Genomic DNA, 14,937 nt, shown 5'->3' on the forward strand with positions numbered 1-14,937 from the left:
AATATTTTTCTTTCTTAAAATATACACTTTTAATAATTTTAAGCAGTGCTGGTAATGCTTTACAATAGTTGTATTTGAGGGTTTTCTTGTAAACCACCTGGATTTCTCAGAAACATTGAATTTTGAATTAGATATTGATTTAATAAATTAGGCAGAAGAAACAAATGCTTAAATACATTTAAATTCCACAGACCCACTGCCTCCTAGGTGCATACTGCAGAGAAAATAAGGCATTTCTTTTCTAGCCAGCACAAGGTTCCTGTGGTTTCAACACCTTCTATCACAGTGGTTCTCAACCTGTGGGTCGGGACCCCATTTGGGGTCGAATGACCATTTCACGGGGGTCGCCAAACCATGCTGTCCACCATTTTTTTCCCTTTTCCCTAGCTGTCCTAATCCCTCTTATTGGTGGCCACACCCACTTGGGGGTCACCACAACATGGGGAACTGTATTATGGGGTCATGGCATTAGAAAGGTTGAAAATCACTGTTCTATCATTTCATCTCTGTTAGTGAGAATTAAGTTCAATATGGCTGCTTCGTTTTTCTACTTTTGGGGAGACAAAGTTGTCTGCTAGGTTTGTCAGGAACCTATTTGATCTTCCACTTAGTGCAGAGTTTGTCTTCCAGTTGATGTCAGGGTAGTTAAAATCACCCATTACTGTTGTGATATGCTACCTACATACCTTAGTTAACTGACTAACAAAAACTTCATCTACTTCTTCTGTTTGATTGAGTGGCCTATAGTATACACCTATGGCAATGTCATTTTTTCCCCTTTTATTATATTGACCCAAATGCATTCAAAACAGTTTTCATCATTGTTGTGATTACTACCTATCTTGGTGCGACACTCACTATTAAAAGCTTGATTTTGTTTGACAGCAAGGTTGATATTCTTACCTGCAAAACATCTATGTTACATGTACTGATAATCCTATTAGTTTTAGATTGCTGGGGACAGAAATGTTCTATATCAATTAACTCACTGTCCCTATTGTTTAGTTTGAATGTTTCTCCAGAAAATCTGTGGATTTAACTCAATCCCTTTAGCTACATATTGAAATCTGATATACACTGGCCTTTTCCTTTTTGGTCCTTATATAGTGGTAAAACCATTAAAGAAGTAAGCCTAAAGCCTATCCTACTAAGTTCCTGCCCAAACTCTGGAAATCATTCTGCACAGAGAGCACATCTTTTTGGGACAGATCATTCATGCCAAGATGTAAAATAGCATCAATATCACAGTCCTTACTAGTATTCTTGACTATCTTAAAAATATGTCTTTTGTCTCTGCTGGCAGTAGCACCTGGCAGACACCTGATGTTAGAACCCAATGCATTTTGTCTTTCTTTTTCATTTTCAGATTCTGCCGTTCCAATGGGAGGAGAGGCACCTATGATCTGGAGGCAACCATATGGAATAGCTGATTTTCTATGTGATACACACCAGACAGAATAAGAATAAATTATAATGTCCCCACTGGCTAGTTAAAAAAGAAAGCGGCCCTTGGTGTTTTCAGAGCTTGCTTGTTTTCTAGCAGATGTTTACCCTAACTACAAGTTACCCTAACTAGATAATAATATCAGTGCTAGTAAGGAGAGCTGTTTGTTGTCAGTTTATATTCTGGTGTCTTGCCTGTCTGGGTGGGTGGGGGTGGTCTTAGGGATTCTATGGTTGGGCTGTATACTAATGGCTCTTTGGCAGTTTCTTGATTGGGTTATTGCTTACTTGATTGTAGGTCTGAAGTTGACTTTGAAGTTATCTATGCTGATCTGAGAGCTGATTGCTGGTGGAGGTGTACTGGAGTCTTTTTCTCTTTGGGGCTGGTTGATTGTCTCATACCCAATTCCATCAACCGTTCCTTACATCTTTTAGCCTCCAGTCCCCTAATCATCTTTGTTGCTCTTCTCTGCACTCTTTCTAGAGTCTCAACCTCTTTTTTACACCGTGGTGACCAAAACTGGATGCAGTGTTCCAAGTGTGGCCTTACAAAGGCATTGTAAAGTGGTATTAACACTTCACGTGACCTTGATTCTCTCCCTCTGTTAATGCAGCCTAACACAGTGCTGGCTTTTTTGGCTGCTGCAGCACAAGGCTGGCTCATATTTAAGTGATTGTCCACTAGGAGTCTGAGATCCCTCTCACAGTTACTACTATTGAACAAGGTACAACCTATACTATACCTCTACATTTGATTTTTCTTGCCTACATGTAGAACCTTACTTTTTTCACTGGTTAAAATCATGGCTTTTGAAGATTATAAAACATAAAATATATCTTAACATATGTGGCCATAAAAAACTTTTAAAATAAATGAATAATTAAAAGAAATTATGTTGAGCTATGGAATGTTTTTGAGAAATGACAATCTGAAATGGCAAAGATTTCGGCTTTCTTAAAAGAGCAAATGCAAGAGAAATTTTTTGCTGTATGGGAAAAATGGATAAATTTTATACAATTTAAATTGGATATGAAAAAATACCATTTAGCTTTTTTATAACTTGTATAAAAACTCTACTTTTTTTCTTTGCTTTTTTTTAAATATTTTTTTAAAATATTTTTTTCTTTTTAAGGTTTATAATTCTTTATTTATATATATTTTGTTCTTAATTATCTTATAATTTTGTTAATTTCTTTTAATTAAGCCTATATTCTGCTCTGGGAAGCTCGGGGCGGGAGGGGGTGATTTGGGAGGGGTTGGGGGAGGGTTGTTTTGTTTTGTTTTGTTTTTTTTGTCTTATTGTAGTTGTTATTGTTTTTTTTCTGTCTTTGTAAAAGTTTTTAAAAAATTTTCAATAAAAAAAGAGAAATGACAATCTGACAATATCTCTTTGTCCTTTTAAAAAATTTACACAAGGACTCGAAGCCAGACTCTGAACAAAACAGAGTTAAACAGTATGATCCCAGATCAGTAAAGAAATGAGACAACACTGTATTCTCCTCTCTTATGTATGCATCTCGTACATTGAATGGATATTGAAGAAATGTAGGTTAGAAGACAAATGACATGGTTTTAAATTGGTGGAGGAAACATCAATAACCTTCACTGTGCTATTTAATGATAGTAAAATTAATCACATGGGAGAAAGAAAAAAATCTTTGAACAAATAACTGTTTACAATGTCTTATTTTAATTTAGCAATAATTTGGATAAAATATAACTGCCAAAATCAAGATCATTCATTGTTTTTCATCATTAGATGCTCCTTCGCGTTCATGTCAGGTCTCAGAATGATGATATAACATTTCGGGACAAAGATGCAGCCAAGTAAGCCGAGGCTGGAGGTCAGGATGGAGAAGATCTGCACAGCCACCATGTATTTTCCTTTGGTGCTCAGGTAGGCGGGGACAAAAGAAACCCAAACACTGCAGAAGAGCAGCATGCTGAAGGTGATCCACTTGGCTTCGTTGAAGCCCCCTGGTAGTTTTCGGGCTAGAAAAGCCACCAAGAAACAGATGGAAGCCAGAAAGCCCAAGTAGCCAAGGGCAGAATAGAACATGATGACTGAACCTTCATTGCACTGCAGTAGGATCTGCCCTTTTTGGGAATATAAATCAGAATCTGGGAATGGGGGAAAGATTCCCAGCCATATGAAACAGATGCCCACCTGAACACCAGAGCAGGAGAAGATGATGAAATTGGCCAAAGATTTCCCCAGCCATTTCCTTATTTTGCTTCCTGGCTTTGTGGCCAGAAATGCCATCACCACCATGATAGTCTTGGCCAGCAAGGATGACACAGCAACTGAGAAAACAACACTGAAGGCAGTTTGTCGAAGAAGACAGGTCACTTTCTTGGGTTGACCAATGAATAGAAGGGAAGTCAAGAAGGAAAGCAGGAGAAAGATCAGCAGAATGTAGGTGAGATCACGATTGTTAGCTTTGACTATGGGAGTTTCTCGATATTTAATAAAAATTCCTAGAACTAAGGCAGTGGTAAGAGACAAAAAAAGGGCAAATACAGCCAGGATGAGACCTAAGTTTTCTCTGTAGGACAGGAAAGTTATAACTTTGGTGACACACTGATCCCGCTTCTCGTTGGAGAAATGGTCATCTGGACATTTTGCACATTGGGCTACATCTGGAAAACACAACTGCTTTTTAAATAGTGGTTCAATGACATTCAGCACATAATGACCAACCAACCAGAAACAGAATGTAGATAGAGCAATAAAGAGCAATAAAGATTCTGTCTGTCTGTCTGTCTCTCTCTCTCTCTCTCTCTCTCTCTAAAAATATTATTAAAATAATGAAATGCAAGGGAAAAATGCTTAATTACTAAGCATGAATAAAGTAGTTAATTATGTTTATGGAAAACATTCTTCCCTTTTGTTATTTCCCCAAGCTGTGAGTAGAATAAACAAAAATACATACACAAACAACTTCCACACATAATCTATTTGTTTCTCTCTCTGTGTGTTTTACTTTAAAGTGTAAAGATTCTTGCTGGTATCTGATATTAGTTTTGATTCATCTCAAAAGTTTCTAGTTAAAAATCATGTTCTAAAGCTTTAAATATATCCTGCTGTGCAATGTGTTCCACATATGAGAGCTATTCTTTTTAAAAGTTGCTTAAACTTCATCACAGATACTGTAGATCAGTGTTTCTCAAACTTCACATTAAGACGTGTACTTCAGTTCCCAGAATTCCTCAGCCAGAATTCCCCAATTCCCTGAATTCCATGGCTCCTGAGGAATTCTGGGAATTCATGTCCCCATGACTTAATGTTGCAAAGAATCACTGCTGTACGCATTGTCAATTGTGTTATTGCTGCATATTCTGCAAATTGACCTCCCAATCTGACATCACTGACAAAATATCTATTTTTCCAATTCTCTCAAAAATTTGTTCAGGTTAGGGTAAGGGTTAGGGTTAGCATTTTTTTTTCTTTTTGAAACTATACTTATAAAGAATATTTGTAATTTCGGTTCATTTTGTATAGGATTTTTTCTGAATAATTTGATGTATTTCATTCCAATGCTTTTGAGGTTCTTCTGCATAACCACTACAGATGATAAAATGTTCCTTCTTATCATGGCTTTTCCAACTTTAAATGTTCTATTATTTGTTTATTTTGCAATTGTTGCCGCAATTTCCCCTTAAATTATAACTTGGTGTGAATTTTCTGTATTTTTCTTTTTGAAAGCTCTTCTCATTTTTGCATTGTGATCAACTGTTTGACATTTTGCATCCATTTTATCATAAAAATGTTTATTTTTTTCCATCTCCATGTTGTATTTCAAAAAGAAACTTATATATGGTTCTTAATCATAAATCTTGTTTTCTATATGTGTTTCAAATGCTGTCATATTTCTTAAGGTCTCTCAATCTTTTTCAAAATTGCTTGTTATTATTTCAGCAACTTGTGAAAACATTCACAATGGTGAATTTTACCTTCACTGAACAATTCTTGCAGTGTTTTTAGTCTGTTTCCTGAGTCTAGATGTAGCATATTGGTATACGAGAACAAATCTTGGTAATACTGACCAGCTCAAGGTTGAATCATTCTTCCATCCTTTCGAGTCAGTAAAATGAGGACCCAAATTTTTGAGGGGCAATATGCTGACTCTGTAAACTGCTTAGAGCATGCTGTAAAGCACTATGAAGCAACATATAAGTCTAAGTGCAATTCCTATTGCTACTATATTATCCTTAGAATAAAAGACTAGTGCTGCTTCTTTGTTCTTGAATTACCTACCTTCCTGCACAGAGATGGTTCCTTCCATACATGGAGAACAGTCATAGCAGCAAACTGGTTCTCCCTCTCTCATCAGCTTGGTATATCCTGGGAGGCAACTTTCTGTACACCTAGAAAACGGGGCCTTCTGAACAGAAAGAAAAATCAGAGAAATGTATGAATGAGGGGATTACTTCTAAAAATGGAAGCGAGCACCAAAGTGGGTTCATGAATTCAAGAAGGCACTTTCAAGATCTTTTTCCAAATACAATGAAAATATTTTTGTTTTAGTGAAATTTTTCCACTAGCAGTTTCGTTTCTGCAGGCTATGATCTCAGAGTCCCCGTAATGTTCAGAAAAAGCTGCTGACTCTCCAGTCCAATCATCATTATCCTGGGATTTTTCTGCATTTGTGCTTCAGATCCTACCAGCTTCAGCCAACTGGTCAATATTACAAAACTATGGAAAGCCTAGTCCAAAGCATGGAAAGCAAAGGCTTACTTCATCTTATCTTAGCAATTGCTAGAACACCATCTGTGGCAACATTACCTCTGCCTTCTTACAATATGTATTTCTTAGATCTCAATTTACTATCAATTAAGTCTCAAAGAAGACTCCAGTTCTAAAAAAACATTGAATGATTCAACAGAAGAAAACCTGTGTAACTCAGGGTTGAATTGTAAACTCCTTGATGCTCTCTGGTTTTGACTGCCTGTTTGCAGATATTTCATTATTTGAGTAGATAACATTATCAGTGCTATCATCAGGCATTGATGATGTTACTTAGTTGGGAAATTAATCAATGAAATTACCCGCAAACAAGCAAGCTCAGAGAACACCAAAGATTCCACTGAATAAAATGCCCTACCGTAAGTCCCTCAAAGTCAAAGGCCAGTTCCCTGGTTTGTGATGCTCCTAAGTTTCCTTACATGCTACAAGCAGCTTTGAGCTAGCCAACAACATGTTTTCCATTCTACACCAGAGCAATGCTGGTATTCCCATCAAAAGCAACAGATTTTTTTAAAGTATTTTATTAGTTTTCTTTCATTACAATTCATTTGTGCTTAATGAACAATGTGTTGTCTGGCTTGATTTTTGCCTAGTCATATTGGTTAAATTATTACTCTCTGTCCCGCCTTTCCAATCATTGATGAAATAAGTTCTGTATTTAAAATTATTCTGTATCTTCCTTTCCTTTGATTGTCAATGTGAGCCTGTCCATTTCTGCACAGTCCAATATTTTCTTAATTATCGCTTCTTTCGATGGTGTTATATCATTTTTCTAGTGCTGTGGAAATATAATCCTTGCTGCAGTTAATCCATGTATTGTTAAATATACATTTTGTTTATCAAACTTTTCTGGCCTTATGCCTAGTAAAAAAGGTTCAGGTTTAAAATCTATATGCTTTCCTAACATCTTTTCTCACCAAGTATGTATTTTAGTCCATTTTTTTGTCTTCTATACATGTCCCCCACAAGCGATAATATGTACCGGGATTTTGATTACATATCCAACATTTGCTAGACATATTTTGAAACATTTTTGCTAATCTAACAGTAGTAATTTCAATCAAGAACCTTTTCAATCTCTCTGCTATTATTGAGGCAAAAAAATATAATCCACATTTAATAATAATATTGGTGTATAATTTTTTTTATCTGTGACAAACCTGAATCTTCTCTTGATTTTTGCCTAGTCATATTGCTTACATTCTTTGAACTATGGTGCTGGAAAAGACTCCTGCGAGTCCCTTGGACTGCAAGGCGTTCAAACCGGTCAGTCCTAGAAGAGATCAACCCCGACTGCTTTTTAGAAGGCCAGATCCTGAAGTTGAAACTCAAATACTTTGGCCACCTAATGAGAAGGAAGGACTCACCGGGTCACTAATGCTGGGAAAGATTGAGGGCAATAGAAGAAGGGGATGACAGAGAATGAGATGGCTGGATGGAGTCACAGAAGCAGTAGGTGTGAACTTAAATGGACTCCAGAAGATGGTAGAGGACAGGAAGACCTGGAGGAACGTTGTCCATGGGGTCGCGATGGGTCGGACACGACTTCGCAATTAACAACAACAACAAATTGGTTAAATTCTTACTCTCTGCCCTGCTTTTCCAATCATTGATAAAATAAGTTCTATATTTGAAAGTATTCTGTATCTTCTTTTACTTTGATTCTCAATGTGAGTCTGTCCATTTCTGCATAGTCCAATATTTTCTTCATTATTGCTTCCTTCATTCGTGCTATCTCATTTTTCCAGTGCAGTGCAAATACATGTAATGTTAAATATACATTTCGTTTATCAAACTTTTCTAGCATTATGCCGAGTAAAAAAACAGTTCAGGTTTAAAATCTACATGTTTTCCTAACATCTTTTCTCATCAAGTATGTATTTTAGTCCAAAAGATTTTTGCTTTTACACATGTCCACCACAAGTGATAATATGTACTGGGATTTTGATTACATTTCCAACATTTGCTAGACATATTTTTAAACATTTTTGCTAATCTAACAGTAGCAATTTCAGTCAAGAATCTTCTCAATCTCTCTGCTATTACTGAGGCAAAAAATGTATAATCCACATTTAATAATAATATTGGTCTATAATTTTTCATCTGTGTCAAATCTGAATCTTCCCTTCATATTAAAGTAATACTTGCTTCCATCCTCTAATAATACCTCGTTACACACTTTCTTCATTGGTAGGCTTAATGTATCTTGTAGATATTTGTAAACCTCTGCGGATAGCACATCCGGTCCTGGTATTTTATCGTTTTTCTGCTTTTTTATAGCTTCTATGATTTCCATCATTGTAATTTTTTCATTTAATATATTTTTTAGGTTTTCTGATATTTTTGGTAGGTTTGGATTTTCCAAGTATTGTATCATTTTTTTCTCGAGAAATTCCTTCTACATCATATAATTTTTCATAAAATTCTTTGTTTTTTTAATTGCATCAGTTTGAAATTGTATGTCACCCTTCTCATCTTGTAGTTTATTATCAGTTTCTTCTCTCTTTCTTTTTTTAGTTTATATGCCAACCATCTTTCCGACTTGTTTGCATTTTCAAAAAATTTTTGTTTTACCCTTTTTATTTGTAGAGCCAATTCTTTTGACTCTATTAAATTTAATTTATGTTTCACTTTCTCCATTTGCCTTTTCACAATTTTCTTTTGTGGATGTATTTGTAATTCTAATTCCAGTTTCTTGAATTATTCTCTTAGTGTTGTAAATTGTTGGGGTTTTTTCTTTGTCCTTTTTAGCCATATATGTTATAGCTAATCCTCTAAAATACATTTTGGCTGTGTCCCATACATTCTGAATTGATGTTGCTTCCTTTTTATTTTCTTTAAAGAAATACTCCATTTCCTTTATTGCTATTTCTACAAATTGTTTCTCTTTTAACAAAGATTGATTCAAAGTCCATCTTGATTTTTTCTTTATCTCTTTATGGGTCATCTTTATTGGATTATGGTCCGCCCAAATATTAGGTTTTACCTCAATCTCATATATATTAGTACTTAGCTCAGGGGACATCCATATCATATCAATTCTAGACCAAGATTTATGTCTATTCGAATAAAATATGTACTGGTCTTTTTTGGGTTTCTTTCTCTATAAGTATCCTGTATGGAAATTTCTTCTGTCATTCTATCTTTCTTTCCTTTTTCCCTCCTTTGCTGCTTCTATAATATAATTTTTGATCGACAATTGCATTAAAATCTCCTATCAAGCAAATGTTTTGATGTTCCATTTCCAATATTTTCCTTTGTAATTTTTGATAAAATTCTTCTTGTTTGTTATTTGGTGCATATATTGCTACCATCAGTATCTGTTTTTGATTTATCATTATTTCTACCATTAGGATTCTTCCTTCTTCATCTGAGTAGACCTGCTTGGATTCTAATGTCTCTTTTATATATAAAGTGACTCCTCTTTTCTTTTGATGTGCTGATGTAAAATAAAGTTTCCCAATTTTGGGGCATTCCAGCAATTTATAGTGTTGTTTTTTTATATGTGTTTCTTGGAGACAAATTATATCTATTTTTAGTTTCCATAATCGTGCAAAAATCATTTCTTTTTGATGGGGAGTTCAATCCATTTATATTCATTGAGAAAATTCCACTTTCTTTCTCCAGCTTCTTTACTTATATTTAGGTTTTATTCACCTAGTGGGCCTTTCCTGTCTCTGTTCTTTTTTTTTTTTTTTTTATTGAAATTTTTCAAAAATTTTACAAATAAACATCCCCCCCCTCCCAAACCACCCCACCCTCCCCCCCCGACTTCCCAGAACTGAATATAGGATTATTTAACAAATTTTAGAAAATAACGTTTACAATTTATAAGATAATTAATAAAAATAATAAAGATCATAATAATAATATATATAATAATATATATAATAATAATATGCATAACATAAGCTTTAAAATGAATAATATATACTAAAAAGAAAGAAAAAAAAGGGAAAAGAAAAGAGAGAAAGAAAAAAGAAAAAAGTAAACGAAAAATAGAACATATATATAAAATATATATATATATAAATAATAATACGTAAAGAAAAAAGGAAGAAAGAAAGAAGGAAAAAACAATCATTACAAGTTATAAAAAAGCTAAATGGTATTTTTCCATATCCAAATTATATTGTATGAAATTTATCCATTTTTCCCATACTACAAAGAATTTCTCTTGAGATTGCTCCTTTAAAAAAGCCGAAATCTTTGCCATTTCTGCCAAATACGAAACTTTATGAAACCACTCTTGCAAAGTAGGCAAGGATTCCTTCTTCCAATATTGCCCTATTAACAGCCTAGCGGCTGTAATCAAATTTAACATCAATATAACCTCCTTAGCATCACAATCAGTAACAATACCTAGTAAAAATAATTGCGGAGTAAATTTTACCCTCCGTTTAAAAATTCTTTGGATATTCCACCATATCTTAATCCAAAAAGCTTTTATATGCTTACACGTCCACCAAATATGATAATAAGTAGCATCCAAATGTCCACATCTCCAGCATTTCGGCTGCAGATTAGGGTACATAATGGACATTTTCTTTGGATCAAGGTGCCATCTATAAAACATCTTATAAAAATTCTCTCTTAAATTTTGCGCTTGTGTGAATTTAACATTTCTTATCCAAATAAGTTCCCAGGTATCCATTGAAATCGTTTCACCAATATTCTGTACCCATTTAATCATACAATCTTTAACTAATTCAGGTTCTGAGTCCAATTCCACTAAAACCCCATAAACTCTCTTAATATGGGTTGGCCTTTGATCTCTTACTTGTTTTAAAAGAGCTTCATCTTCTCTAAGCCAGCCCATTTTACAATCCATCTTCCATCTGTCCACTATTTGTCTGTATTGGAACCATGAATAAGTTAAATTTTCATGCGTTAATTCTTCCAAAGATTTTAACTGCCAATCTTGGCCATCCCATCTAAGTAACTGTGCATAAGAGACCATATCCATATTAACCCCTTTCCTTATGCCTTCTATGGCATGCCGAGGTATAGCCCATAATGGTATTTTGAAGTCACTTTTATAATACTTTCTCCACACTCTAAGCAAAGAGATTCTTATAATATGAGACTTAAAAACCCAATCCACTTTTTTATTAAATATTAAATAGGCATGCCATCCAAAAAGTAAGTCCCAACCTTCCAAATGAAGTATTTCTATATTTGTTAAATTCACCCAGTCGCTGATCAATGTTAATACTACAGCATCATAATACAATTTCATATTTGGTACCTTGAGTCCTCCTCTCTCACGAAAATCTTGCATTATTTTAAGTTTCACCCTTGGTTTTTTCCCTGCCCAAACAAATTTATTAATACCTTTTTGCCATTCATCTAAATTACGTTCATTCTTTAAAATAGGTAACATTTGAAACAAAAAAATAAACTTTGGCAGGACATTCATTTTGATAACTGCAATTCTACCCATAAGGGATAACTGTAGATTGTTCCAGTTTTTTAAATCCTTCTGTACCTCCATCCACAGCTTTTCATAATTATTTTTATACAGTTTTGCATTAGAAGCAGATAATGTGACCCCCAAATATTTTACCTTATCAACAATTTCAAAATCTGTTAAGTTAACTAAAACCTGTTTATCACCATTAGTCATATTTTTAGCTAATATTTTGGTCTTATTATTATTAATTTTAAAACCAGAAACACATCCATATTGTTGAATCAATTGTAATAATTTTACCACCGAACAGGTAGGTTGAGACAAAGTAACAACCAAGTCATCTGCAAAGGCTCTTAATTTATATTCTTTTTTATTAATTTCTATTCCTTTTATTTCTTGAGACTCCCGAATTTTAATCAACAAAATTTCCAATGTTAAAACAAACAATAACGGAGATAACGGGCATCCCTGTCTTGTTCCTTTTTCTATTACAAAAGCCTCTGACAAACCCCCATTTACAATAAGTTGAGCAGTCTGTTTTTGATATATATTAGATAATACTTGTAATATATTTTGTCCAAAATTCATCTCCTTAATTAAACATAACATAAACTGCCAATTCACTTGGTCAAAGGCTTTTTCAGCATCCAAAAATATCAGGCCTGCAGAGACTTGGTTATTCTTTTCTAGATACTCTAATAAGTTAATAATTTGTCTAACATTATTTTTCATATACCTTCCAGTTATAAAGCCCGATTGATCCTTATGTATAAACTGCTGCAAGATCCCCATAAGCCTATTAGCTAAAATTTTTGCAAAGATTTTATAATCCACGTTTAAAAGAGATATAGGCCTATAATTTTTAGGCAATGTAAGATCTTGATTATCTTTTGGAATCAATGATATAAATGCATTACGCCAAGATGGAGGGATCTCTAAGCCCTGTAATAAATTATTAAACAATTCACACAATGGTTGAGTCATCTCTTCTACTAAAGTTTTGTAATAGATAGATGTCAACCCATCCGTACCCGGCGCTTTGCCCAATTTCAATTGTTTAATAGCTGTAACAATTTCTTCTTTAGTAATTAAGCCATTAATCTCTTTTTCCTGATCTTCTGTTAATTTAGGAAAGTTAACTTTACCTAAATAATTGTTTATATCTGTAGTCTGAATATTGGCACTCTTATATAATTTTTGATAATATTCTAAAAAGGATTTCTTAATCAATTCTTTCTGATAAACCAATTTACCATTATAATTTATTTTATCTATATTCCTCTGTTTCTGTTTCTTTCTTAACTGATAAGCCAGCCATCTCCCTGGTTTATTACCATTACAAAATATATTTTGTTTCATAAATAATAAATTGGTTGCAGCTTGATCAGCCATCAACATGTTAAATTGTGTTTTTAACAGTTTTAAAGCTCCTTTCACCTTTTCGTCTAAAGGATTTGAAATTAAAAGTTTCTCTTTTAATTTAATCTCCTCTTCTAAATCTTTACGTTTCTGAATCTGTTTCTGTCTATGCAAGTTATTCATTTTTATCAAGATACCACGCATAAAAGCTTTACTTGCATCCCACACCATTGACATTGATGTTCCCTTATTCATATTTAAAGCAAAATATTCCTTTAAACATTCCTTTAATTTATGAACATTTTTTTCTTGTTTGAATAAGTTCTCATTCACCCTCCAGGATCTCCTGTCTTCTTTCTCAGCAAACAGGTCCATCCATACTGGACTATGGTCAGACAATGTCTCTGTTCTTTTATCACCTACTATCTTTCTTGATTTGTGTTTTCTTTTTTTTTCTTCTTCTTCTCTTTGTATGGGTGTCTCTTCTGTTACTAACTTTCTCTGTATTTCATTTTCCCAATCTCCTTGTGGTTCTTGTGTTTTCTCTTCAAGAAAACTTCTGTATGTCTCATAGAACTCTGTTGCCTTAAACATGGAGTCCAATCTATATGTTTTCACATCCCAATTTATTAATATTCCCTCCAGGACCAACCATCTGAAATTCACTCCTTTTGCATTTAATTTTATAATCAAAAATTGGTAGTATTTTCGAGAATCTCTTATCCTCCTAGGGATCTGTTCAGGACCACAATTTCTTTTTTTTTTCTATACATCAGTGGCTCATCTCTCACTCTCTTCAATATTTCATCTCTCATTGTTTTTTTCACAAATCTAACGTGAACCTAGGGAGTCTATGTCTCCTTGTGTAGCTTGAGTTAATTCTATATACCTGATCCAATTCTCCTTCCATCTCATTTTTTTCCACTTCTAGAGCCTCAGCAAACAAATTAGTAATCATTTCTGTTAGGACTTCCTTCTTATCTTCAGGTATGTTCTGTAGTCTTAAAAAGTGTGACGCATTTTCCATTTCCAGTATTGTGGTTGTATCTTCCAAGCTTTTATTTTCCTGTGCTAATCTTTGATTTTCTCCTTTTCTTTCTTCCATCTTTTTCTCAGTTTCTTCTGATTTCTCTTCCATTTTCTGGATTTTTTGCTCATTCTTTATAATCATTTGTTGAGAATTTTCTAATTGTAAGTTTATATTGAAGACCTGCTCATTTATCTTATCCAAATTTTTTCGTGTCTCCTTGTTTCCTTGTATCTTCTTTATGCTGACCAAGACTATCATGGTGGTGATGGCATTTCTGGCCACAAAGCCAGGAAGCAAAATGAGGAAATGGCTGGGGAAATCTTTGGCCAATTGCATCATCTTCTCCTGCTCTGGGGTTCAGGTGGCCATCTGTTTCCTATGGCTGGGAATCTTTCCCCCATTCTCAGATTCTGACTTATATTCCGCAAAAGGGCAGATTCTACTGCAATGGAATGAAGGTTCAGTCATCATGTTCTATTCCTGAATTGATTGCAATGTTGTTTGCATTTCCTTTTGAAAATTGTTCACTTTTTTGTTGAATCATAACTTCAATCGATCTCTGATATACTGGGCTGGGCTACCCAGATGATGGTGCTGAAGCAGGTTTTTTACAAGGTTTAGCAAGGTTTGGGATACTCTTTTTTTATTCCCCCTCCAGTTACTCTATCATCAATCTGTTGTGCCCCCTGGAAAGTATCTTTATCTGAAAAAAAACCCAGATCTCATATTCAATACATCAGTACACAATTTAAATTTAAAATCATATTATGTAATTCTTATAGTTCTTGTCTGACGTGCCACAAAAAACCAAAAACTGTAGTCCAGTTTTGTCTGTCAGTATCAAGTCTGGAGGGGTAGTTATAAAGTCTAATGTAGCCCTTTGTCCAGAGTGCAAAGTCCAAGAGTTGCCAATCAATCAATGTTTGTAATCCAAAATGGCCAGC

The 14,937-nt window shown here is 34.2% G+C and overlaps 1 protein-coding gene across 1 annotated transcript; it reads right to left on the reverse strand.

The window, feature by feature from the left end:
• Positions 1 to 3,179: 3,179 nt before the first annotated feature.
• Positions 3,180 to 14,068, reverse strand: LOC120313427 (vomeronasal type-2 receptor 26-like). Its single transcript, XM_039355340.1, has 3 exons — positions 13,853 to 14,068; positions 5,703 to 5,829; positions 3,180 to 4,084 (listed from the first exon to the last, which is right to left on the reverse strand). Exons 1-3 carry the CDS (start codon positions 14,066 to 14,068, stop codon positions 3,180 to 3,182), a joined length of 1,248 nt encoding a protein of 415 aa, XP_039211274.1.
• Between the last annotated feature and the right edge of the window lie 869 nt (positions 14,069 to 14,937).

Source organism: Crotalus tigris, unplaced genomic scaffold (assembly GCF_016545835.1).
Source record: "Crotalus tigris isolate CLP2741 ecotype Arizona unplaced genomic scaffold, ASM1654583v1 scf7180000018682.9941245338:1185362, whole genome shotgun sequence".
NCBI lineage: Eukaryota > Metazoa > Chordata > Lepidosauria > Squamata > Viperidae > Crotalus > Crotalus tigris.